At 41.3% G+C, this 27,979-nt stretch overlaps 1 protein-coding gene across 1 annotated transcript; it reads left to right on the top strand.

Annotated features, from left to right (window-relative positions):
• The first annotated feature begins 340 nt into the window (after positions 1 to 340).
• On the top strand, positions 341 to 26,968 carry ZBTB20 (zinc finger and BTB domain containing 20). The gene is made up of 3 exons (XM_010395989.2): positions 341 to 524; positions 19,343 to 20,950; positions 26,178 to 26,968. The coding sequence occupies exons 2-3, from the start codon at positions 19,363 to 19,365 to the stop codon at positions 26,594 to 26,596; spliced, it is 2,007 nt and encodes a 668-aa protein (XP_010394291.1). The 5' UTR covers positions 341 to 524; positions 19,343 to 19,362; the 3' UTR covers positions 26,597 to 26,968.
• The last annotated feature ends 1,011 nt before the right edge of the window (positions 26,969 to 27,979 follow it).

The following is a 27,979-nucleotide window of genomic DNA, read 5'->3' on the forward strand; positions in this document are numbered from 1 at the left end:
TGCTTAATATTTGTCAAACGGCACTCTGACTGTCGAAACTACTGGGACGAGTTTCATTTTACATGTCATCAGTAGGGGCAGAATAAGGAGCTTCGTGCTTGGCCTATTTGCTGTAACACAGTCTCAGGGCCATTGCATCAGAGTCAAAACAAGGAGCAGCTTGTTTCCAAACAAGAAGTATGGAGGAAAGTCTTCTCTGCCTCCTTCCCTGTAAGGGAAAAGAGAGGCGAGAGGGGGGTGGTGGTGGGGGAAGAAAGTTATCTTTAACAGATTCTAAAAATGCCTTTTCCCAAATATGCAGTCAGTCCCTTCAAAGGTCTCTTTGTTTATTTTCAGGAAGAAACCCAAGACAGCTGAAAACCAGAAGGCGTCTGAGGAGAATGAGATTACTCAGACGGGTGCATGCAGCGCCAAGCCGGGCCTTCCCTGCCTGAACCTTGAAGCTGTTCCTTCTCTGAGCCCGGCCCTCATCCACTCTCCACATTCACCAACAAACCTGCACGCACACACAGGGTCATCTGATTGTGAGTACACCAACATGCTGCTGGGCCTTGCTGGGGTTCTTGAAAACACCTCCCTTACTGTGGACCACGTTTTCCAGTTGGATGCTCTTTCCATAATGTCATAAGCAGTAGGTCCTCAGGGCTTACCTTTTCCCTTCTTTGGGAATTACACCTGATGCAGAACATTTTTGTGTTAAGGTTGTGATAATGTAATCAGCCAGAGAAAGCTGAGAGCGTGCTGTTAGGTCAGGTTGCTGCTTATTACAAATTAAAAAGGGAAGACCCCTCAAGCATGTCCCTGTCCAACTAGAACTGTTGCTCCTCTCCATGTAGTCACATGCTTCTCATTACCCAACCAGGGGAGTTTCAGCCTGTGCTGAAAACAAATGCCTGGCTCTGAAGCCCAAGACTGTCAAGTGTTGCTGCGAAGACAGGGGAGTGTGTTGTGGAGAGGATCACTCTGTGAGAGTCTGGAAAATCTTTGTGGACCTGTGTGGTTGTACCAGCTTTAAGGCCCTTGTTGTGAAGGCATTCACTTTCAGATTACTCAGCATGGGTTAACTGGCCTTTAGAAAATGTTCTTCCCCATTTTGCCAAAAAATACAAAAATAAGGGAGGAAATTATTAAAACTGGATTTTGGAAAGTCATCTTACCTCACCAGCCCTTCAAAACATTGTCATTTCACAGAGGTCCCTGCCCAAAAGTCTCTTGGGCAAGAATGTGCAGGGTAATGTGAATCTAATCTCTCACTAGTTTTAGAATATATAGTTTACCTCTTCTGTGGTGGTTTAGGATGTTGTAAAACTTACAAGACTGGGAAAAAGGAGGAAGATGATGACACCAGGTTTCAACAGCTCAGAAGCCAACCAGACTTTGCAAAAGCCTAAAAAAAAAAAAAATCAGGGCATGACAATAAAAAATCAGATTAAAAAGTATGTGTATCCTTTTCTTTTTTTAATTTAAAAATCCTGCCTCAGGGCCAAGCTTGGAAGCAGTCGGGTTATAGGGATCATCACTATCAAAATCACTTTAGCTGCAATTCATTCCTGTTGGCTTCTGACTTTATTCATTATGAGCTTCTGCCAGAGATCTTGATTTTAATAGAGCTGGTAAACATTGGGGAGACTTTCCTAAATCTCACCTGGTGATTTGGGGAGAAGAAAGAGATGTGAAACAGTTGAACAGCAGGCAGCATGCAATTTAGTATATACAAGAATTCTCTTCAAATTGGACATGTCAGGCTCTTTGTTAAAACTGGAGTGCGCTTTTGTCTTGTAATATTTTCTGAAAACAAAAAGCTTGTGAAAAAATGCAAAAAATGAGCAGAACAACAAGAAAAAAATAATCCTTATTTTCAAACAAAGAATCCCTTTATCCCATTCACAAAGATGAAAGAGTTCATTAGTAAATGGGATTTCAAACCTCACACTGATTTTTTTGACAGTACAAATGGAAACCCATGAAAGCAACCTTAGGACAGAGGCCAGCAAGGATTGTAGGGAACTTGGAGAATGAGCTCCTGCTTTTGCTTTCTGAGGTGGCCAAGTTCAGGGTGAGGAATATTGGCAGAGGGCAGCGGGGGAAGGTGGAGTATGCAGCTCTTCATGCTCTACCTGTTCTGTGGACAGTCTTTTAGACCCCTAAGTTTTTTATGTCCCCAGATCACCTTCCAGATGATCTCACAGGCCTTCTCCAACCTAAACAATTCTATTCTCTATAAATAAGAATAAACTGCCAGCCCAGGTTAGATGTTCCTTTCACACTGAAAGTATGGGGGATTGTTTTCAGAAAATGGGTTTAATAGCAATTTCAGCATTAATATTGTCCTATCTTGTGAATTGTTGAAATTTAGTTCCCAAAATATAGCTAGAGTCCTGCAAAAATTCAAGAAATGGTAAGATGTCTTGTGGTATTGATCTGTTAGCTGATTCTATGAACTTTGAAACCAATAGAAAAGCTCACAATTATTTATGATGGGTTATGACCTTTATCAGGCTGTATTTGTTGGGGGTGGTATGCATATATTTAATGTTTGGCATGCTCTTGCAAAATAGCAAGAACTCACATGAACTAAAATGAGGCATGATGAATATTTACTGCATATTTGCTATAGCTTTCTACCATGTATTGTGGTATTCTTTTTTAATATTGCCTCAATTCATAGTGCTGGAATATGTTCATGGGCACAAGAGATTAATTTTTGTGGGTCCCAACATTTCAAAATGGGCTTTCCTGTCGTTACAAATGCTTTTTCCATACCTCTGATGTGCCCTGCCTTTTGGATCAATTCTTTCCCCTCGCTCTAGAATCCCTTTCTTTGTCCTTCTCTTCCCCTCCTCTCAGAGCTACATTGCCACATCTTTCTTCCTCTCAACTTTTGGACCCATGGTGATGCTTTTCTTCTTTAGATCAGCAAGATTTCCTGTCCTTTCCCCTACCTTTAGACAGCACAACATTGCTTCTCCTCCTTTGCCCAGACCATGCTACTGCCTGTACCCCCACAGATGGGCAGATACTTCATTTTCAAAGGGCATTCTTCATTCTGCTGGGGAGTTTTTCTAGTGGATGGAAAATAATACAAAAATACTTAAAAGCTGGAGTTAGACAGGAAATTTTGGAGGAATTTTCACTAAAAAATTCAGAAACACCCAGAAAGAGTCAGCATGGTAGGGTATATTAATTCTTGGAAAAATGCACAGATGTACAGATGGTTTCATAAGGCCTCATTCATGTATCTGGGAAAAAAAATACTTGGGTTTTATGGGCCACCTATTCAGATCAGTTCGAAATCTTCACTGACCATTTTGCATGCGCAGTCACTAGTGCTTGTCAGAAAACACCACCACATATTTATTATTATGAGAAATGTTCAGAAGCCAATCTACTTTAAAATATCAGGGTGCTTTTGGAATGATTCAGATCAATTTTTTTTTCCAAGCATAGGAAATAAAAACTTAGTGATAGCCATCTGCTCCTCAGCTGTAAAAGGCAGAGGTGAAGAAAGCCTAAAGCAATAGTCTGAATGCCAGTCTTACTGATATGAATACTTAGCAGAAAAAAAACCTGTGTAGAGTCATATGTGATGCACAACATAGTTTAGGGTTTCATTCTGTAGCATAGTATGTTCTACATGCTGTTTCTGGTGCCACTTATTCCAAATGACGTTGCATTATTTGTCACACTTGTAGGACTGGGTCCTAGATTTCTGGATTTGAACACTCTATTTCCAGCAGAGATGAGTCCTTGAAGCTAGGTCCAGAACACAGGATGCATTGTGTCCAGTCCCATCTCTCTAAGTCTTGGGAAATGCTGACTTGTGCAGTACAATTGGAGAAACAAGTTAGAGGAAGAGGGAAGAGGTGCTTCCTGAGGTAACTGTTTTCATGGAGGGCTTGGCAGATAAAAACCACCACTTGGAATTAATTTGGAATTAAGCGATAGAGTGAGCTGATAGAACTCCAGCTGGGTTATACCTCTAGCTACTCAGCTGTCACAAACAGATCTATGTGCTTACCCAGAAGAAAAGTGCTCGTGCAAGGACAAACACAGATTCTGGAAAGTTTATAAGAAAGCAAAGGGAAGCATATGAGATTTGTGCTATTTGCACGTTTTCACAAATTTCCTTGCTTATGGATGGAGAATGCATAAAGTGCATGAGGTTGTAGTTCAAAAGCTGAACAGCCTCAGGTAAAGTTTCTAAAGATTTTGCTGAGATGAAGGAGGTCATCAGGACTTGGCTGTATTTAAACTGGTTTGGTCTGTATAGGCCACTTATTTCAGGAGCCTTTCAGAATGCAGCTATAACTATATATGTTTTTCAAGTACCAAGAGATAAGATCATTTTGGCAGAAATTTTCATGAGTTCTCAAAGATACAATCAGACAAAAACTTCATTCAAACTCTGATGTATGCATCTTAACAGATGTGTCCAAACTCAAAGGAATCCCACGGGAACAGTGCAACTGAATCTCTTTGTCTCTATTGATAGTTAAAAGAGTTATTCTTAGACATTGGATGGTCCATCTGGGAAGGAATTTGTTCCAGACAAGACAAAAGCAACATCTTTGCAAAAAGTTTCCATGGGACTGAGAGGCAGGTTGGACAATCACTGGAAAAACTTCTGAAGCAGTTTTTATGATTTTAGAGAACACAGAATTCTTGCAGAGACCTGAGATTCTGGTAAGGAATGAGTAGTGAAGGAAAGTAAGGCGTGTGTATTTTTTTTTTAAATCTGTTAAGCAATTATTGGCAAGTTGATGAAATAGGGGAGGACTTTCTAAAGTTACATTTTAGCAAGGGATCAGGGAGGTTTTTTGTATTAAATAGAATGCACTTTAAAAGCACTGTCAATGATAGACCACATCTGAACTCTTTGCCTCTACATGCTCAAGTACCATGGCTGACTTGATCCAATTCCAGCATTTTTCAGCTTTCACAGAATGGGAACTTCAAAGCAGAGTATTTGTTTTTTTCCTTCTAAGCTGTGATTTTGGTAGCTTTATAGCCTTCCAGCATGACAAGGAAAGACAGAGTGGGAACCTCACGAGATTCCTGAACTCCACAGACCATTGAGAGTGAATATGTAAACTCTGGGTTTTCATTTTCTTGAGCAGCTAGAGGGACCCACCATTCCCTTCCCATGAATCTGCCAGTTCGATATGCCTGGGGCTAGTATAGAGGCTGGATAGGTCTGAAGGTGGTTAGGCCTCATCTTTACCTTTTAGGTTTCCTGTGTTTCTCTTTGAGATTCTGTGTCAGGAAGAGAATGGTTACATGCCCTTATGGTCTTCCTCCCCCCCCTGGAAATATGTGGCTGTGATTCCCTAGGAGCTGCTCTGGAGCTTTCAAATGGTCTTCACTCTCAGTGAAGACAAGGGGACCCTGATTCTGCCAGCGTCCTTGTTTAGAGAGTCAGGCAGTATGTCAATAGTCATTTCAGCTGTATTTTTGCTGATCTATGTATGGCATGTCTTAGCTAATGCTGAATATTTTTAGGTTGTTTTTAGTGACCTAAGAAGTGATGTATGTTTAGATATCTATTTTAGATGATATAATAATAATGATGCAGGCCTTTTCTGTAGAAAGCTAAACTGAAAGCAAGTATATCCATAGTTCTCAAATACTGATGTCACAACACTTAATTATACTTTCATCTTGCAGAACATTTGAAATTTTGTTTAATATCTGCTTCTCTTTTTAGTAGTCGTAAGTGATTTCTATGTCCCATGCACTTGTATTTCTGTTTGTAAAATTATCAAAGAAATATCAGTCAGGAAGAACTTGTGTTTTCATAGAAGCAGATGTATGTTGCTTGAATTGTGTAGAGACAAAAGCAAGTACAAGCACAGGTATGTAAAATTATAAGCTGAGCTCACCCTGCCTCTTGAAAAAGCCATCACAATACACTGAAGAACTGGCAGTGTAAAATGTTGTACTACTGGTAGGAACTGGTCTCTGTATTCGAATCAGTGCGCTAAGTGAGTTTTGTCAGGTTGGTCTCTCGGGCTTTTCCTCTCTTGAGAAATGGCTAATAGCATATGGTACTTCAGTTACGAAGTCAGTGAGTATGTTTTCAGAAGCAACTGTGTCACTTTGGAGCCCAACTTTCACTGATGCATAAATCACTTATATTTGTAACACATAGATGCCTTTGAAAATTTGTCTAATTATCCTAAATGTTGGTTCTATTACTTGATGCCCTGTAATACTGTCTTGATGTTAGGTTGTGGTGTTCAGTGCTTTCCTTACTGGTCTCCATTTAGAGAACTGTCAGTGATAACATGCATAGTCTCAGCTTTGGTTTAAAACTGCCATGCAAGTTCCTAACTCTCATGATTTCAGGGGACATTTTCAGCATATTTGTACAGTGTGTCTATCCTTTCTAAATACCAGGGAAAAGGATAAGGCTTATTGCTCCTCACAGTTCCCATAGCTTCCATTCTTGAGGTGACTGAGTTGGTATTGTAAGTCATGCTGCAGCCACTGAGACACACTGTAACTGCCCAGTAAGATGTCTGCAGTCTGTTTCTGAGTTTACTTGTTCATGTCTTCAGAGTCAGCCCCTCCAAGATTTTAATTACCATTCTTTATGTTGACAGTCTTCAGTAAATCCTTCTTTTATATATATTTCAATCGCTTCACTCATGAAATGAGGGACTGAGGAATATGTACCAATATCTATCACTGTTCAGTGTATCAAGATGTTCCAGTACTTTTTTTCAATATTTGGGATTTTGTTTGTTTTTTGTATGTGGGGTTTGTGTTTGGTTTGGTTTGTAGTATTTTTATAAATCTCCAGAGCAGTGCTTTCCTCTTCTTCCCTTGAGCTAGCTTACCTTCTTCCATCATACTCCATCTTGAAAATGAAGCAATAATGTCAATTCCACTGTAGAGTTTCTGTAACCTCTGTGATTACCTTTACTGCTTTCATAGATAGTAGTCTAGTTAACACACTGACACTACTACTTGCCTGCCTAATCTATCAATCCACATAGTCTACAGCACTTCATAGATACCAATCATTGTTCTGTTAACTTTCTCTGTCTGATATGTTTAAATAATGTTTTGTTACAGTATTTGTCTTTATGCTTTTAGTGAGTTTTTCTTTAAATTTCCTCTTCGCCCTACCTAATCTTTGTTTTACATCTAGTCTGCTACAGTTTATGCTCAGTTCTATTAATGTCACTTGGGCATGATTTCCATGTTTGGAAGAATAAATTTTCAGCTTTTATGAACTCTTATACCTTGTTATTTAACCATTGTAGCATTTTCTGCTTCCTCATTTTTCTGTTGTTGTCCTTGGATATGCATATGGACTCTATTAAAAGTATTAAGGCCACCTCCCTGCCGTTCTTACGGATTTTACTTCCTTATCTTTTCCTTTCAGACTCTTTCTGACTAACTTCCTCTTCTTTTTTTCCTTTCAATAGTTGTTCTTCTCAAAGTTGCACATACCAAAACTGTCACTTTGTGATCTGCTTGAAGGATGTCAAACATGGCATGCCAATCATTGTTATTTCATGTCTTAACCATACATGCTACTGCTGTCATCTCCTCTGTTTTAATTGGGTGAGAAGACTAAACCAAATGTGCCGTTTCCCTAATACGGTCTTCAGAGGAACACTTCAGCTTTTGACAGGTGACTCTTGCTTGAAGGAAACTGAAGCAGCTGCATCTACATCTCCTTTTGTCCTACTGTGGGTTGTTAAAATGCTGCGTAGCTCAGTGCTTGCATCTTTCTTGGTTAGTCCCTTGTGTGCTGTAGGGAGACACCTTCCACACATTGAGAAGCATTGACTGGTGTAGTAGTGGCCTGGTTTGTTGCAGCTACACAACTCCAAAGTTACAGGTGTAAAAATATGCTTGGTCACCTCCTGCTCCTTTTCACCACTGTGATCTGTTCAGCACTGGAGCTTTTTGCTCGTCTCCCATAAGCTTTCATAGTTGCTTTCTTCTCTTTTGCTTACCTGTGGTAGAATAGCCGTGTAATCTTTGTGCTGTGATCCCCCTCAGTAACTTTAGAACAAGGTATGGCCAAACCAGTATTCAAATAAGAGAAAACCAAAACAATTCTTGCATTGTTCACAACTGAACAGAGGGAGCTCTTTCATTTGAACCTTTTTTTGAACTGAAGCCTTAACATGGTAGTGGGGGAGAACCTGAAACATAAAACAAAGGAATTGTTTAATACCACCTACTAATGTTTATAAAGTGTGCTAGGAGGTGTTGTGGGGGAAAATCATGTTCACAAGAAATGTGGTGTTTGATCTGCTCCATGGGTGAAAGTCAGCTGTAAGCCATCAGAATGTCACTAAACTTCATTTGCATCAGGGTGTTTGCCTGGCATCACAGTGCATGGAGACCACAGCGGTGTGTTCTGGCTGGCACTGTGCATTTGAATTCCCAAGGATACCAGGTGCTGTCATTTCTAGAGGAGATGCCATTGTGCCATGTCTTCCTTTATGTTTTCTGTGGCTGTTTTCATTGTGCATGGAGTCATTCACAAGGCTAAAATAACATGAGATCCAGTCTTATGTATCTACCACTCAGGAAAGAGAGTACAAAGAGAATTCAAGAATCTGTCAGCACAAATAGCTCCTTGAGGAATTAACGGCACCTATGAAAAAGAGACAAACAAATCCTAGAACCCCTACTCATCCCAGCTTTGTTGTGTTAAACACTGAAAGGATCTCTGCCCGACTGGGATGTGCAGTGTATATACTCTGTATCAATCTGTGACATGTGGTGAAATGCTTCTTCTTGAAAGCCCACGAGAGGGAAGTAGTATAAATTAAGAGTAATCTCACAACAGCTATTTTTGCGTTCTTAACCAGTGAAAATGTAAGTGTAGCAATATTGTGCATCTATTAAAAATCTTGAAAGGCTCTTTATAACTAGATGATAGGAGTGATAACGTGTAATTTGTTGATGTTACAGAGATAGAGAAAAAACACAAAGTAGCAATTTTTGTGTGAAAAGGGGTATGATACAGGAAATAAAAACAGAGAAAGGGACTTCTCGTAGTTTCATGCCTGTGTGGGCAACCATGTCAATTTTAACAAGAATACCTTGTGCTTTGATCCTATGCTACATTTCAAAACTGAGCATATTCCCTGTATTCAAAAGTAAAACTCCCAGATGCTATCTCTAGTGTTTTTGGTTGAGTAGAGGGTAGAATGTGCCTGAAGGCAGACCTGAGAAATAACTCTCATGCACTGCATTAATATCACCTGTTGGTGTCTGAATGCTTGTGTATGCGTGTAATTCCAGGGCCTTTTCCCCAGGGAGTGGGGGGAAGCACTGGAACTGACAATATACATTTAATGCTAGAGTTCCATCTGATGATATCAAGCCACCCAGGAACGCTGTGTTCTTGCTTATTGCCTTGGTTTATTAATTTAAAGCATTCAGCCATACATTACTATTCCTATGAAAACTAAGTAGGTGATTTTGGAAATAAGTCTGTTCCCAGAGATCGCAGAGGTCTCACTGAGGACAGTAACATTTCCTGTGGCCTTCGGTATTGTAGACATGAGCATGTGCTGCTTCCCACTGATATTTAAATCTGAATTATAAGCAGGCCTGAACACTCGTCCCATAAGCTCAAAATAAAGAAGCCACAGTCCAAAATAGTATGAATATGTGTCTCACGACATTTCTAAGTTGAAATATTCACCAAAGCACCCAGTTGTACTAGTTAACAATTATCCTTTCAATAGTAGATAAAAAAGACAAATGGAAAAAAAACCAAATAAAATCTAGCATTTTCATGTGGTAGCTTTCCTCTACTCAGGGCTGAGACAGAGGCACTGGAAGAGATAAAAGAATCTTTTCTCAGCCCTGAGGACTGGCATTTACAATTTTTCATCCATCTCTTGTTTCTCCCATCAACCATAGTTCTGTGACCAGAACAAAACCTAGACTGAAAGGCTTTTCTCTGGAATCGTGGAGGAAATAAGCAGTGCTCTCCCACAGAGCTCAACCATAACTGACTGCACCCTTTTCCTAACAGACTGCTGCAAACACTCCCTGTAGAGAATTCTAGCTTGAATGGAAACCTCCTAAACAGGTAATTACCTTAAGAGGTTTTAATCTATATTTTCCTTTTAACCAAAGCCCACAAGCTTTCAGGCTTACTGTATTTAACCACACTCAGGTTGATAAGCTTTTCCTCCTTGTCTTTCTGCCTGAAGGAAAACCTAACAATACAGGGTGAACATGAAGGAGTTCATGGAATAGCAATTGTCTCTTCCAGAGACATGTTTTAATATATTTGCACCTATTACCTTCTAATCCATTCCTTCTCCAGACACAGCTCCCACCTCCAACCCCAGCCCCTTCTCCTCCCTAAACAAGGTTTTTGAGAGAGGATATAAGTTTATACAGTCCCCCCACAGCAAGACAACCAAAAGTAATCCTTATCCACTTCCCTTATGGGGATTCAGTCTGAAATACACTATTAGGATTTAAACAAAAGCCTTTAAAGGAGGTGGAGGTATTCTTAAGGACTAGAGTAGTCTTTTAATCAGGGCCATAGAATAGCAAAACAAATCACCTTGTTTGCCTACATTTTCCAAAGAATTTTTTTTGTTCCAAGAAGCATCCCCCCTAATCTTTTTTTGAGTAGGGAGTGCTCACACCAGCATTGCTGGCCCATGTCCCTCTTTCCCTGCTCAGTGACTCTCGTGCTGTGGGTCCACCAGTGAAACATGCACTCTGAGTAACAGCACCTGGCACTGGGAAGGAAAAGGAGCAATACATGGCACCTAGATTTTTAAAAAGATGAACTGCCTTAAACTTGTAGCCAGTTAAAACAGTGGGACCATGCTGGGGTTTGGCAGGATCATGCATGAGCTCTCTGGGAACAAGAGAGTGTGGTAGAAATGGATTTCGTGTAGAACATGAAAATGTTCCCTACTGAACATCTCTTACAGAAGAGATGAGCACAGCGTTGTTTCTTTTCCTAGGAAATGGTGCCATCATGTGGCACCACATTTTCTCTCTGTTTCCTGTTTTTAGAGGGCAGTTGTGCAGTTTTCTCCCTTTACATTTTTAAAAAGTGCATTATAATGCTCTTTGGCAAACTTATATTTCACTAACATAAATAGATTACAACTGACTGGAGCACGGGAATTAACACCCTTGTCGTGCTATGGCCACAGCCTGTTGAAATCCCTGTTAATGCAGCTATGACAGCTCTGAGGCTTCTTCTGTAATGTCATACATGTTGCTTGGAGGTGTTGAGGGTACCCACAGGAGAGGTATCCTCCATCAATGCAGTCCACATCTGTGCTATGGAGATACAATGGCATGGTTGTAGATGGTCTGCAGACAAGGTCTGAGAGAGGAACTGAGATAATCAGAGTGTATGTGTTGAATGTGGAGGTATATTTGACTGGACCCCAAATATGTGCCTGGGAATAAAAAATGGCTTTTGCCTGTATCCTCTTTGAAGTGTCTTTGGAATTTCTAGAATAGCAAGTATACAAATTGGATTGAGAGTGAGAAAAGTAAATATCCTGGCTCAAAATGTAGTACTTCTCTAAATTAAAAATAGCTGAATGTGTTGTTAACACTGGAGCCTTTGGTCACTACACTGCTATGAATTGGAGCCAGTTTTTACCAAGTGTTTTACAATTGCAAGTAAATTGGAAGCAGGATGCTGGCCCTAAAGAGGAATAGAAAAATTAGCCACTAGAGTAGTTTGAAAAGAAAACTAGGTTTTTGTAAGCCTGGAGAATAAAATTTGAAGATGCCTGTGGAGTTAATTCTTGATAGTTCTGTAGTACTCTTTATCCAAGGGTGCAAAACTATCCACTAAAATTCCTGGAGGCAGGTAGCCCTGCAGGACCGGGTGCATGATGCTGTCCTTGTTCAAGGTGTGGAGGAAACTGAGGCACAGACATTGCCACCTGTGGACTGTAGAGCAGACAGGATTAGTGTGGACGGACACCTCCTGACATCTGTCAGGCAAAGCATAGGAAGGTGACTCCCTGCCTGCCCCCAGGCCTGGAAGCTGAAATAGAGGCTTTTGTGCTTGACACTGGAGATTTATGTCCTCTGGGTATAGAAGCCATTTTCTGTACAGATCACCTATGGTTTAGTCTTCTAAACTTACAGTTTTATGTAAAATGGATATCTCATCATTCAGTACATGCTAAAAAGGACAGGGCAATTAACTGAACAAATCATCCATAGGAAATTTGCCGAGCATTCTCTAGTCTGCAGAAAAAGGCTCCTGAAAAAAAGTTTAAACAAACTCACTCTTATTTGCCATCTCCTTGGTGTGTTTTCTCCTTGGAGAATAAGGTTGTGTTCGTGTGTGCATGCATTTCTGTCTTTCAAACGAATGTAGTTATTAGCTACAAAATTTAGAGAAGTTTGACAGCTTTCAGAACACAGTGATTCTTTCTTCCATAGAGTGTATTACTGACACATTAATAGATGTTGTGCTGGTAAAAATACAGTACTTCCTGTTAAATGTAGACTGCTACATATTTTGATTCTAACAACAATCTGGTAGGGTTAGGGCAATTTGTGTAGTGTCATCTGGTGTTTGTTTTGGATAGATATTATAGAAAGAGATACTGATTTTCAAGATGTTCAAGCAGATGATTGGGTGAAAACTCCAGCAAACCTTTAAAGCAACAGAAAGCAAGGGCTACTCCTGGTCAGATCTCCTGCTGAGGATACAAATGTTCTTCTATATTCCTGAAACTTCATATAAGCTTTTCCTCTTGCAGGCCTCTGTTTAGAATGAGGCCAAATATTCAGAAGAATCAGTCTGAGCAGGCGTGGCTGAATTGGTCTCTCCCACATCTCTAAGATGTACTGAGAAGTCAGACATTGCCAGGTTTTCAGGATTTGAATCCTGGTCACTTCCTTGAGTGAAAGAAGTGTTACTCCACTAAATTGGTCCCAGAGAGTTGGAAGCTGATGCAGTACTAATGTTGTGTATGAAAACACTATATAGGAATTTTTGCTCTATTAATCCAGTTTTATAGTAACTAACTTGACAACGACAGAAAATAAAGCTTTATCAATTGGCATAAGTCAGGTCATTGAAGCTGAAGAAAGCACCCATGCTTGTTGCAGTGCAAAGTTTGGAATACAAGACACGAATGTATGGAAATGAGGACTTCGTATGGAAATTGTGGGGCTGGAGTAGCTTTCACATATTGTGATGGAAATGCTGTATTTCCACGGAACTGTTGTGTTTATGAAAGAGTTGAGATTTTTATTCCAACATAAGGATTCTTTACTCACATATATCTTTCTTAAGGAAAATCTGTTTTGGTAACAGGGCTTTGATTGGTTGGGGTTATTTGTTCTGTAAAGTCTTTAACAAGTATCATAGACAATGATATATAGGCAACTCCTTCATGCACCTCCCTCAGTTAGAGTACTTTACCCACTTTAGAGCTGCATTTTAAGTGAAAGAAGGACAAGCTGGAGAGAAGATAGAAGAAGATAAGAATGAGGAGAATACCTATAACCAATGAGGATGATTTGGAGACCTGAGTTTGTATTTTCTAGAAAAGACAGGTCTAAAGAAGAAAAGTAGAAGAAAAGTGAGGCACCTTCCAGTATATGAGGGAGTGCTATAAAGAGGAAAATGGTCAATAGTTCTCCCTGTCTGTTAGGGGAAGGGGTTGAGTAATCAGTTTCAAAGTTAAATACTAAGAAATCTCTCTTGCTAGAAAGACAGTAGACAGTCTGTCTGGGGAGGGAGGTGAAATCCACGATGCTGTTTTTGCAGACATGGTAGACAAATTTGTGAAGAGATAGCGTAGATAAATTATTCCCACATGAGGAAAAGTAGTAGACTAGATGACTGTCTGAAGAACCTAATGCATCCTTTTGATACAAACAGGAGGCTGTGGTCATCCAACAGTTGATGTGGAGACCAAGGATTAGAGATTTCCAAAACCACACATGGTAGAGGAAGAGAGTAAGGACTAGATGATACTGCTTGTCTCCAGCAGCAGCCGGTTATTAGGTTTGTTGTGCTCCCAGGAGCTAGTGGCTGGATTACTGTTGCGCAGAGAAACAGCTCCAGAAGCAGGAAGACCACCTACTAAGCCTAACTCTACATCTTCATCTGAGCCCAGGGTGTTCTCCCAACTAGGGAAGCACTTGTCATTTTGGTAATAAAAACACAGAGACCATGTGCTGTCTCCAGCAAGATACATCTCCAGCTTTTCCACCACCTCTCAAAGTGTGCATTCTTCTCAATGCAAGGCTTGAGAAGGTTCTCAGAAAGACAAACTAGGCAAAAACACCAAGCTAGTTCTAGGTGATCTTGTCTAAGTGAGACATCAGTAAGATGTTTTGCCAGACAATTTTCTAAATTTTGCTGCAGAAGATTGAGGCAAAAACTAAATCTATATCTGTCTCAGCAAGCCCACCAGTTGTCAAGAATATAAGACAATTATTTTCTATTCCCCATAAGTATGAAAGCACACAGTCTTTGGGTTTCACTCTGCTAGTCATTCCTGTGAAAGAGCACACAGTGAGTTTCCAAAAAAGCTTGGATTCCAGCATCTTAGGCAGTTTTGCTTCAGGTGGAGGCTGTACTGAGCTACTGCTGAGTTACAGTAGCTGTGGTGGATTCATCACCACTGTGTTTCTAGAAATGGTAGTCATTACTGTGCAATGAGCTTTGAGATACTGTGATTTTAAAAGACACTAGAGAAAATCAAATTCTCTGATATCCTTCAGTTATGAGCATTAAGACTTTCAGGAATTGCCTTTGCAGAGAGGGACATCTAGTGGCTGTACAGGAAAAAACCTTACTAAATGCATTTTCAAATGTACAACGTAGCCATTTGTGAATGGCCTGCAGTGTTCAGCATTCTGTACATATTTTTGCTTCTACTACATCACATGTTTTCTGGTCATTTTTTATCGTTTTGACAAACAAAAAAATCACCATTTAAAGCCATAACTTCCTAGCTCTATGTAGGTAACGGTAGGTACGGTAACTCTGGCAAATAGAAAACTGCCTCAAGCCATTCTTGATGTACCTCACTGCTGCACTTCCACGTTTTCTATAGCATCTTCCAGGAGTCCACTGCCTGCTGTTTCCTTCTGTCATTGCCTTCTCCTTTGGTACTGTACTTGGAGAGCTTGTCATTGTTATTGTCATGGTAAAACCTACTTTCTTTTGAATGCCCATAGCATAAAAGTCAGCAGGAGGGGTGGGTGAGATTCAGGGAAACACTAATCTAAGCATTCAGTCATGTATTACACAACAAAAGTTTTTTCCTTTCCCATCCAAGTTGTGCTCCTTCTTACTAGTTGAGGATGAATTCCATGCATGTTTCTGTGAATAGCCTGACAGTTTAATCGGTGCATTTGCATACGAGCAAATGAAGCTTTTTTCAAAGTTGCACAGTAATATGTTTCACCTTTATGCCATGCCAGCTTCAAATTGTATCCCAGGAGGATTTCAAATGTGCATAATCTGTGCAGTTGTCTAGGCTTTTTTCCTTTCTTTTTTTTCTGCCTTTTTTTTTTTTTTAAACTGGCAAATGCCTATTCATTGCCCATCTGGGTAAGAATGGCCTTTGCATTTTCACATCCATTCTTTCCTATATGGTTTGTGAATACCCCTCCAATCAGAACTTGCTTCACAGAAAGGGGACAAAACCATTTTACAGGAGTTTCTCAGAATAAGTCCATTGGGATCTCTACATCATGTTTACTGGACAAAAAAAAGGGGGGTACTTAACAAAGACCACTTGAATTTCACAGAAAGTTTCCCACTGTCTCGAGTTTAAAAGAGTGGCAGGCCTGAGAAGAGCCTGAGACAGGAGTCTTTTTCCTGAGCTGGGCATTCTGTGCAGTGACGAGTAGATGAGTGTGCGTGTGTGCAGCTGGGCCTTGTGAGGAGCTGACACACTTTCTGGCTTGTCCAAGGCTCTAGGAGTCTTTGTCAGAATGTGGCATTTACTTAGACTCAAACCTGCATTGGCCAGTTCGTGTTTTGTGGGGAACGTCACCTTTGGACTTTCAGCTTAGAACAGCATAAAGTAGGAGTCAACCACGAAACTTGGATCTGGACCCGGTTTCCTGCAGAGAGGGAAAGGATCTGCATTGGACAGCAGGTTTTGCTACAGACCAATCTCTGGAATTTGTTAAGACTGCTCTTTATACCGATGTGGCTTGTGTAGTAGTGTTTCTGACACTTATGCAGATTATTTGGTTGCCTGGACTTTGGATAGATATGGTTTACAGTGTTGAATGTCAAGGAAAGTGGCCTAGAAAAATCATCCTCAAAATCTGTATTAGCTTTTTTTAACCATTTATTGTGTGTCTCTTCCAACCACCCTTCTTCTTTTATTCTCAAGGAGTAAATTTCAGTTGCTTCTCAGTGGAAGAAGTGGTAGATGTTCCAACAATGAGAGGATCTTTTTAAGAGCAAACTCTAATAGCAACAAAAAATAATGCCATTGATGAAGTGACTCAGTTGGCTTTCAGACCAGCTCCTACACCACAAGGTGCATCCAAGATCAGTTCCTACAGTAGAGCTATTCACATCACTCTTAGAAATGCACACAAACCTCTTTTCTGTAGCCAGGATCAACCTCAACTGCCTGTTTCATCAAGTTAGCTCAGGACCCAATACACTGTGGCTTGACATATACACAACTCTTGATTCCCACAGCCAGGACCTGAGAAGGGCTGTTGAAACTTAGAGATGAACCTTGCCCTTCCTCCTTTCTATATGTGATTTGTGGGTTAGTGGCAGAATTCACTTTACCAGGAAGTCATCCAGTCTCATGATGCGTATCACACCTTTCTGGAAAGGAGTTGTCCTAAGGATGCATTTTTCAGAGTTCTGCTCACAAAAGTAATTTTATCTGCCAAGTTGCATAGTAACAAAGTAGGTTTCTTTTCTCAAATCAAGAGACCTGTCTGTAGCATCTCTGGTATGTGTAGAATATTCCACATTGTGCATGTTCAAGGTAGGATTTTGGGTTATTGGGTTAGACTGCTGCATATTACTTCTTATTATCAAATACCTCATTTGACAAAGCTGAAAATAAAGACATGTTTCTGTGAGCATGAGCCCTAGGAGCAAACCAGGTAGTCACTGACACTACTCAAAGATAGATGGACATAAATGGGTAGCTGTACAGTCACTTGCTATAATAAGTCTTGAAAAGAGGTGTCACCTATTTATCAATAACTTTCCCTCCTTCTGTTGCCGCACCAATACAAAGCTTTTGCCAAGGATTCTGACTTTCTGTGTAAATCCATTTTGGATTCTTGTATGATCGGACACGTTGGGCAGGGAAGCATCTGGAAGGGCCTGGAGGCCCCTGGAGAATTAGTCTATCAGGAAGGAGGAGGAAATACATCTCTTCTGTACAATATTTTGTGTAATAATAGTTGCAATGCCCTTGAAGGAAAGTCTCCCAGTTTCTAAGATGTTTTTCTAGTCCTGTGGTAAGTCCCATCAGAGAAAGAAGGTTTCCTGGCTAAACTTATGAACAAGACAGATTTATTTCACACTCTCCATGATGGTGTTAGTGATTTCCTCCTTGTTTCTGCTACGTGAGCATCCCTTCAGTGTGCTAATCACACATGGAAATTAATAACCTTCTGGTACAGGTTGGTTTACATCTGTTAACATGAGACTTCTTCAGACAGCTTGGGCCCATTGTGATTTCCAGTTCCTGACCTTTGTGCTTCCCTTTAATCATCAGCTACTTCAGAGAATTAGAATAACCACCAGTGTCCAAGGCGGTTTCTCTTTGAACCACCAGAACAGAGGGTGCTCGAGACGTTGGTAGTGAATAAATGGGAAGAAAAAGGCAGAGCAGGGAGGATGCCACATTTGCCTGCAAATTGCAGTGAGTAGTGTTCTACTGCCTGTGGATGAGATGTAAAGCACTCCTTAGGGCAAAGCAGAGAGACATTGTTGGGCTAAGAGGCCTGGGTATGCCTTCAACTGCTTTCAGTGCTATTTATTTGCTCTGTATATTCGTTAGACAGTGACGATAAGCTAGTTTAATTTACTCACACTTACCAACTTTTACTTTTGGATGCTCACTCATTAACAAGTTATTGTGGCAAGAGTGGTTATATCTTTGGTGGGAATATTCAAGACAAAATGCCTGTAATACTAGTGGTCATTTAGCATTGCTTTGTCTAAGTTTCTAGAAACCAAGGTGATGTATGTACTACAAATGCTAAAAGAAAAAAAAATATTAATAGTGTTTTATTTGTTTACCAATCAAGGAGCGCAGCTGATTCTTCATAATTAAAAGGTGAAACCACAGTTTCTGCCTGTCACAACCTAAATAGATGAAAACTTGCTGAAGAGCAGGAAAGGAAATGGGAAAGCATAAAAACCAAAGCAAGCAAGATGAAGATAGGGAACAGTGGATTGAGAGATTAAGAAGTTTCTTTTCAGTCACTTGTAAAAGTTAATTTTGAAGATTATATTGGTTCTGTATCCAAATTGGTTAGATGCTTTTCTAAACTGTTCTCAATTTAGATTATTCAGCCAAACTAAGACAAAATCTTCCTTGGAGTAAATGTCTGTAATTTTCCAGTTTCTGTAAAGTAAATAACAGCAGGAGAACATTTGTTTTTATATGATGGCATTCTGGTGCAAGTCAGAACTTGGGATATGCTAAAAATGAAGGGGACAGCTCATGTTAACTTTTTGCTTTGGGTTTTTTCAGAGGACTGTTTGTCACTATTGAGTAGCAAATGTTCTAAACCACAACCCCAGACAAAACTGTGCGTGGGATTTTAGGAACATTTACAGCCTAAATCTTGAACCAGATTTGGATTTTACAAAGTGACTGCCAGTTTTTTTGATACAAGTAACTGTACTGTGAAACACAGGCAATCTAGATTGAAATCATATTTTCATATATACTCTTTGCATTAACAGCTTAGGGTCATTAAAGTAAGATTCTGATCTCTTCTGGCATAGGTCCAATCCAAATCTTAAAATCCAGCTTTAATCCATGTGCTCAGTGTTTGCAATTGACTGGCTCTAAGCTTTTTAAAGCTAGATAAACTGATAGGGAGTCCAAGGCCCAGGAGTGTGATTGGAATTTAGGCCCAGCTACACCTGTCTGCATTTGGTTTTGTTCAAAAATTCAGGACTTTATCTTCTGGAAATGAGTAGTGAAGTTTAGTTGTAGCCTTACAAAAATGATGTGTTCTTACCGATGTCTCTGTGAGATTTTTGCAGTGCAATTGGTTTTGTTTACACAGTGGACAGTCACCTTTGCCAGTGCTCTCGTGGTGGCCCTGCAGAGGACAAGACTCATTCTGTTCTTTTTGTTTGTTTTTGTCACCTGCTCTGCTCCAGGTAACATCAGTTGCAAGGGGATGACAGAGCGCATTCATAGCATCAACCTTCACAACTTCAGCAATTCTGTGCTCGAGACCCTCAACGAGCAGCGCAACCGTGGCCACTTCTGTGACGTGACGGTCCGCATCCACGGGAGCATGCTGCGCGCCCACCGCTGCGTGCTGGCGGCTGGCAGCCCCTTCTTCCAGGACAAGCTGCTGCTGGGCTACAGTGACATCGAGATCCCCTCAGTGGTGTCAGTCCAGTCTGTGCAAAAGCTCATTGACTTCATGTACAGCGGGGTGCTGCGGGTCTCACAGTCAGAGGCCCTCCAAATCCTCACAGCCGCCAGCATCCTGCAGATCAAGACTGTGATTGATGAGTGCACAAGGATTGTCTCACAAAATGTGGGAGAGGTCTACCCGGTGATTCAGGATTCTGGCCAAGAGACACCCAGGGGAACACCTGAATCAGGCACCTCGGGGCAGAGCACTGACACAGAGTCTGGCTACCTGCAGAGCCATTCACAGCACAGTGTGGACAGGATCTATTCAGCCCTCTATGCCTGTTCCATGCAAAATGGCAGTGGGGAGCGCTCCTTTTACAGTGGAGCTGTGGTCAGCCACCATGAGACAGCCCTGGGACTCCCCAGGGACCATCACATAGAAGACCCCAGCTGGATTACCCGGATTCATGAACGGTCGCAGCAGATGGAGCGGTACCTCTCCACCACTCCAGAGACCACACACTGCCGGAAGCAACCCCGCCCTGTCCGAATTCAAACCCTGATGGGCAACATCCATATTAAACAGGAGATGGAGGACGACTATGACTACTACGGCCAACAGAGGGTGCAGATTCTTGAGCGCAATGAGTCTGAGGAATGCACTGAGGACACTGACCAAGCAGAAGGCACTGAGAGTGAGCCCAAAGGGGAAAGTTTTGACTCGGGTGTCAGTTCCTCCATTGGCACTGAGCCTGATTCCATGGAGCAGCAGTTTATGGCTGGTCTGGGCCGGGATGGGCAGCAAGAACCCTCTCAAGCAGATCAAAATGACGTCCCTGCTGATGGCACTCAGCCGCAGCAGCAGCAGCAACATGTAGATGCCAACTCTTCCTCACCAGAGAGAAGCAATGACGTTGAAATGGACAGCAAAGTGCTCACAGTCAATAACAGCACCGAAAAGGGGGCTTTGCAGCCTTCTGTCAACACATCTGTTGCCCAACCATTGCCAACCACACAGATCTACTTACGCCAGACAGAAACCCTCACCAGCAATCTGAGGATGCCACTGACTCTGACCAGCAACACTCAGGTCATTGGCACAGCTGGCAACACCTACCTGCCTGCCCTTTTCACCACGCAGTCTGCTGGCAGTGGGCCTAAGCCTTTTCTCTTCAGCCTGCCCCAGCCTTTAGCTGGCCAACAGACACAGTTTGTGACAGTGTCCCAGCCCGGCCTGTCAACCTTTACTGCCCAGCTGCCAGCCCCACAGCCCTTGGCCCCATCTGCAGGCCACAGCACAGCGGGTGGGCAAGGCGAAAAAAAGCCTTACGAGTGCACTCTCTGTAACAAGACTTTCACCGCCAAACAGAACTACGTCAAGCACATGTTTGTACACACAGGTAAGAGTACTTCCTTCTGGCTTGCATATGGAGCCAGAGAAGGTCCTTTACAACCATGGACTTAGATTCTGTTTGCCAACCTGCCAGCCCCCAGCACAAACAGGAGGGAGGGCTTATCCAGGGAGCTGGTGTCACGGAACACTTCCTGGGCTCACTGTGCTGAAGTTGAGCCCCTGCAGAAACATACGGATCCCAAACAGGGGCCTAACTACACACGGTGCAGAAACAAGCTCATTTTAGTTGGAGTAAAATGTGTCTTGCATCCATCCAAGGAAATGGTGAGCATTCATTGTACCCTGGAAGCTGACCAGGCAACATTCAGTGGAAGAGTGGAAACTAATAGGTCGTAAGAAAAACTGTATCTACTAAGAAAAGGCATCCCCCTGTAGGTTTTACAGCTATGGGGTGTTAAGCTCAAGTGGTGGTGAGGTTAGGGCAAATTAATTACTGGTGGAGCTGCAGCAGTAGGTCCAGGCCCAGATGTTACACACACACACACTGTCACTGTCACATATTTTCTAGATCTCACATACTACTGTAAGAAAGTAAATCTGAAGTTTTGTCAGAAAGTCTTTGTGTACTTCACTGAAGCTGATTGCTGTAATCCCTTGTCTCTTGGTAAGTCAGAGGTATCACTAGCTGTGAGTACAGAAACATAAAGTTCAATGAGAAAATATTTAAAGAATACGTGTGGAACACAATGGAACACAACATCAGCACCTTTCTGTTTAAAACTGCAGCTGCTTTAGTACATTATGTATGGTCTATTGAGATAACATAGGTAACCATATTTGCCACTGAGCCAAAATGGCCTTTTCTAGCGTTACCAAGTTATGAGGCTTCAAAGCCAGGATATAAATGCATTCTACATGGAAGAATTATCATGGGTTCAGGACTAAGTTTTGCTTGCTTTAGCCCTTGGCTCTTTCTGCTGTTGGAGAGAAATTCTAGTTTAGAGAAAGAGTAAATATTTCTTTCACCAAGCAGTGGCTTTGTTAACATCAGATCTTAAAATAAATGCTGGGTTTGTGATACATGGAGGAGAACCTGGAAAAATTGCCCTAAGTATGGGAGGAATGTAGGTCATGCCTCTCAGTTGTACACAATAGATTTCAATTCCATGTGCATATATAAACTTTTAACTTCAACTTACCTGTATTTATCACTTAAATGAAAAACTCCTCTAGACATCTAAGGCAGACATGTATGTGTACACATACAAAAAGATCAACTTCTCAGGACTGGTACAAAATGTATAATTGCAAGGATCAAGCGTCCTGAATCCCAAGATTACCTTTACGTCTGTTTATATTCTCCATCTTTCTGTTGTGGATGAGTAGCTAAAATACTACACAGATAGTGTCGTTATTCAGAAGAATATCCCCTTCAGAACACAGTCAAATATATCTGCTTGCATCCTTGTTCTAAAAGCTAGAAAGGCTTTTTTACAAATAGCTTCACTGAGATTAGATACTTTATTTCCCCCACCCCCAGCTTGGTATTTATTTCCCCCACCACTGCACTAGGTTATTTGGAGTCAGATAAAGAATAGTGCTGGAAGACCTGTTCTAAAACATTCTTAGCTTCTACAGGTAATACCAACCGAGGAAATTGATAGGCATCTCCAATCATGAATTAATATTTTATTGATGTGGGTCTGAGAATGCCCAAAATAATGAACTGTGGTGGCAAGGAAAATTTTGGGTAGATAAATCATTTCAAAATCCATTTAGGAGCTAAGTGGCTCCTCGAATGTCTGGGAGACTAATTTCGCCTTAACCAACAGAGAGCTAGGCTTCAGAAACCCCTCCTGAAAATAATCTTTATGTGTGCAGCCTCAGAGAAAGTCTGTCTGCTACCTTGTCTAGTGATGGACAGGATCATTACAAAAATAGAGGGGAGACAGCTGTTCCCACTGTCAGGGTGACTTTCCTTAGCCCTGTTAAAAGAAGCCAGGCAAAGTGGCTCTGGAAAAGATCCACAGAAAAATGGAGAGGTTTGGGAGATGCAAATGTTTGCATTAATCTTTTTGTTTGGAGCGCTCACAAGAGAAGTCATGGAAGAGTGTAATCATAAACCAGAATTCAGTAACTTAAAGGCCTCTATATCTCTGTATGTTTTTATGTTTCCAAAAACTACAGTCTGATGTAGCTTTCCATGTGACAGAAACAGACCTCTTTTTCTTCTTTCACATGGGTGCAAACATACAAGTGATTCATATTTTTCCATGTTCCCTGTAGACTCACTTAAATATATCCCACAATGTAATGGAAATACAGTGCTAGGATGCATGCAGTGTCTGCACTTTATAAGGCACTATTGCCTTTTCCTACACATCACACTGTGATAAATACTGGATTAAAGGATGCAAAAGATGTGCCAGGGGGATCATGTCAGGGCACCAACGTTGCTGCCTCCACACCTTTCTAGTCTGGGCTACTCATGGTGACTGGATGAGGGGAAGTTGTATGAGGAGTGGCTGAGGTTACTTGCCTTGTTCAGTCTAGCAGATTTAGGGGAGACCTCGTTGTGACCTACAGCTTCCTCACAGGGGGAAGTGCAGGGGCAGGAACTGATCTCTTCTCTGTTGTCCAGTGATAGGACATGAGGGAATGGCATGAACCTGTCTCAGGGTAGATTTAGGTTAGGTATTCAGAAAAGGTTCTTCACCCTTTGGTTGGGGTTGTTGGGTGCTGGAACAGGTTCCCCAGGGAAGTGGTCACAGCACCAAACCTGACAGAGTTGGAGAAGCTCTTGGATAACGCTCTCAGGCACATGGTGTGATTCTTGGGGTGCTGCTGTGCAGGACCAGGAGATGGTCTTTGATGATCCTTGTGAGTCCCTTCCAACTCAGGATTCTATGATTCCATGACCTCAGTGTCAGCACCAAGCATCCATTATGGTTAGGGTTCAAAGAGCTGCAGAGCCTACATCTCCAGAAACACAGGGGCTGGAAAAGGGGACCATGACCAGGGCACTGACATTGCTGCTTCTCCCATCCAACTCAGGATATGCTATGGTTCTATGATTCTAGTAATCCCATGTTGCTGTCTAATACCAGCCAAATACAAAATACAGAAGCAAAAGGAATTACGTGCACATTTAATTCACTGAGCAAAGTTTTCTCTGACTTGAAGAATCATGGGAATAAAGAATCTACAGTGCTCACTTAAGAAGCACAAAAATTTGCATACAAAAAAGAAAAACTAAAGTTTTGTGATTCTTTGGGGAGGAGAAATCCCAGGAAGGCTTTGAAGCTAAGATTAAAAAGCCACAACGCAGTGTATCTTAGAAACTATGCAGGCAAAAATTAAGGTGTTTTTATAGCATAATCTTAACAGGGTCTAGAGTGGAGGAGACCAATTTATTACAAACTCTGGGATATATATTGCCCTAAGCAAAAATGAGCTCTGTAAATACAATCTGTCTCTTGTAAGTTAATCAAACGTTATTCTAACTGACATGCTATCATTTTCCACATCACATGTCAAGCATATTGGCCTGTCTACACACAACACAGCACTGTGTGTGGCAAAGCCATCAGGGAAGTAAGGACTTTGTGTTTTGAGCAAGTGTCTTTCACCAAGTAAGGACAAACTCCTCATGAGTGCAAGGAAGAGCAGCAAGTGGATTTCATTCATGGATGTCACCATCATACATGCAAACCATGAAATAAAAGGAAACAGAGACTTGGGGAGAAAAAAAAGTAGGCCTTTCACATCTAATCCATTTTAATTATCTCCTCTTAGAATTGAATATAAGTAGCATATGGTAATCTCACTATATAATGAGTGAGTTATATATTACCACCGGCATGTCATGGTCCCTGAAGAGTGACTCTTCAGGATTTAAAACAGTGCCAAACAGACTGTAAAAAGAAGGAAGCAGGATGTCTGTGGAGAGAAAAAAAGAAGGGAAATTGCAGAATAACCACAGGAAAATAATTTTCTCAGTCAGTGAAACACAGGATCATTTTGATTCTTACAGAGCTATGGTACCATCTCTATCCCTAAAACCTTTGGGGATGATGAATTCCACACCTGAAATATACCACAAGTGATTCAGAAAGCAAATTAAAAAATGGGTTTGGATGGGGCAGTCAGGGTGTTGGTTGTTGTCTACATTACCAGTGCAGCAGCATATCATGAAAACATTGCTTGATACCATGAAATGTGAGACCATGCCTTATCTTCCAGAACTCTGAGCATGAGGAGGATTTAATAGTCTGAACAAACCAGTCATATGTGCTCAGCTAAGTATTTTTCCCAGTTCATCCTTGTAGTCACTGGTTTGTCTGAACATGATCAGAGTTCAATTATATGAGTTTCCATAATAAGTTTTACAACAGTCCTGGGCACACAAGGCAGTGTGGAAGATTACATAAGTATTTTATATCTCTAGTTTCCCTCATAAAGCATTTTACTTAACTGGGCAGTCAAATTATTCAAGTTTCTTGTGTCTTAGAATGGAAGTTCATCTGTTAGGTTGCCCTTTGCATGGTGCTGGCTGGCCTAAGCAATTCTGTGTCCTGAGGTTCCCTGTTCTGCTCTTTGTACATGCTTCAGCTATGACATTTGACCAGAAAAGGGAGCAACAAATGTAAACCTCTTATAAAGTGTTGGATTCTTCTGACAATCTCTATCACTCCTCTCCTGAGAAATTTAAAGCAATTTGACCAAAATGAGTCTGGCACAGGTCAGCTGGCACAGGTACCAGCTGTCTGCTAATCACTGGCTTTGTCCCTGTTTTTATTGCATGCTGGTAAGGAAATGGAGGCACCAAAAGGTGAAGTAGCATGTCTGAGACCTTCCTGTCTAGAAATGAGCATGAGGGGCTAGACGGGAGCACAGACAGGAGAGGCTGTGCCATTGAAACTGGGTATGGATGCCAGGACCTTTTAACTCTAGTCCTGTCTTTGTCAGTGCCTCCTGTGTGACCTTGAGGAAATCACCTGAGCTCTTTTTTACTGTATGTGCATAGGGAATACCTCCAACCCCCTTTGTAAAGCATTTTGAAACCTCTGGTTGCAAAAAAATGTTGTGTGTCAAAACACATTGATTAACAGACTTATTTCTTGTTAGCCAGAGCGCCTCTCCAAAGGCCCCCACGAGACTTACATTAGTTTATTGCAAAGAGTTCTACCGAACTGGTTTAATTTTATGATTTTTCTTTTTTTTTTGTCTGTTCCTCTCTGTCTCTCTCTCTCTCTCTCATTGGTAATGGGCAGGTGAGAAACCACACCAATGCAGCATCTGTTGGCGCTCCTTCTCTTTAAAGGATTACCTAATCAAACACATGGTGACACACACTGGCGTGAGGGCCTACCAGTGCAGTATCTGCAACAAGCGCTTCACCCAGAAGAGCTCCCTTAATGTGCACATGCGTCTCCACCGCGGGGAGAAGTCCTATGAGTGCTACATCTGCAAGAAGAAGTTCTCCCACAAGACCCTGCTGGAGAGGCATGTGGCTCTGCACAGTGCCACCAACGGCACGCCTGGAGCCACCGGCACTGGCGCGAGGGCTGTCCCTGCTGGCGTGGTGGCCTGCACGGAGGGGACCACGTACGTCTGCTCTGTCTGTCCAGCTAAGTTTGACCAAATCGAGCATTTCAACGACCACATGAGGATGCATGTGTCAGACGGATAAGTAGAATCTCTCTCTCTCTCTTTGTTACGAACAACAAAAATAGAAACAACAAAAAAAGCTATGGCACTAGAATTTAAGAAATTATTTTTGTTTCATTTTTACCTTTATTTTCCTCCTTTTTTTGGGTTCATTTTGTTTTGTTGTTTTTTGTACTACATGAAGAACTGTTTTTTGCCTGCTGGTACATTACATTTCCGGAGGCTGGGTGAATAATAATTTTCCCAACCTCCCTTGGATGGTGGCCTTAAGGCCAGGTAGTGCTTCATGAGCTCCACTGGTTGGATCTCTAGCTACTGGCCTCTAAATACAACCCTTCTTTACTACAAAAAGCAAACGACAAAAAAAAAAACCACAAAAAAATTTTAAAAAAAACAGACAGAAAAATAATAAAAAAAAAAAATCTTTTTTCTCACTTGTGAAGAGCACTACAAAAAAAGAAACAAAACAAAATATATTACAAATCTACAAGGCCTACTGTCGTTATAAGTACACCGCTTGCAGTGTTTCAATGGACATGATTCACATTGCTGACCGCTTTTGGACTTCACAGTATCCAGTTAGAACTGTGGAATATTTTGCTTCTGGTTGAGCAGCAACCAGAGGAAACAAGGCCCTGCTGGTTTCCACCACGTGTCTGCTTTCTCACACACACACGCATCCACAAACACACAAAAGGGCTGAGGGGAATGCGAGGCAGTGTGGCTTGGATAGTGTGGAGTCCCTGGAGGGTGAGGAAAAAGAATCAGAGGTTCCTCACCTGGATTCTGCTCTATCCCACGCTGGCTGGTGCACCCTCCCCGCTGCTTTTCTCGTACCACCACCACCACCTTATAGCAGAAACCAAGAAGATTCAGACAACGAGCAACGGTGGCTTTTTTGTAATTTATTCAGTGTCTTCGCTGAGCACAGGGCCTCAGCACAATCAAGAGGGACTTTCACAGAAGGCAAAGAGAAACACAGAGGAAAATCAAAGATATCAGAGGTTGCAACCTATGGATCTAGGTACAAGAGAAGGGTTAGTTCCCACAATCTTTGCAAAAAAAAAAAAGTTGCATCAGGATTTATTCTTGTGGAAGAAAGAGGAATAGAGGGTGGGAGGGGAGGGGAATAATAATTAAAAAAAAAAGAGTTGTTGGGACTTTTTTAATTCAAAATTTTATAGAGGGGAAAAAGTGACGTTTACCAGATAGAATGCTGATTTTTTTAATATATTTACAACAGTATTTGTGTAAAAAAACAAAAAAAGTGAGATTGTTAAAAGTAATTTTTCTTTGTTTTCTTTTTTGTTTTGCATACACTGCCACTAATATCTTCTCTTTTATTATATATATGAATATATATAAAAATATATATTTTATTTTAAATTGAGACTGTTAAGGTTAG

This window comes from Corvus cornix, chromosome 1, assembly GCF_000738735.6.
Source record: "Corvus cornix cornix isolate S_Up_H32 chromosome 1, ASM73873v5, whole genome shotgun sequence".
Classification (NCBI taxonomy): Eukaryota; Metazoa; Chordata; class Aves; order Passeriformes; family Corvidae; genus Corvus; species Corvus cornix.

Bases quoted from the DNA above. Each gene is read 5' to 3' on its own strand.
- ZBTB20 (XM_010395989.2), top strand. From the start codon at position 19,363: ATGACAGAGCGCATTCATAGCATCAACCTTCACAACTTCAGCAATTCT. The intron at 20,951-26,177 runs GTAAGAGTACTT...GGTAATGGGCAG, and splicing joins GCACATGTTTGTACACACAG to GTGAGAAACCACACCAATGC.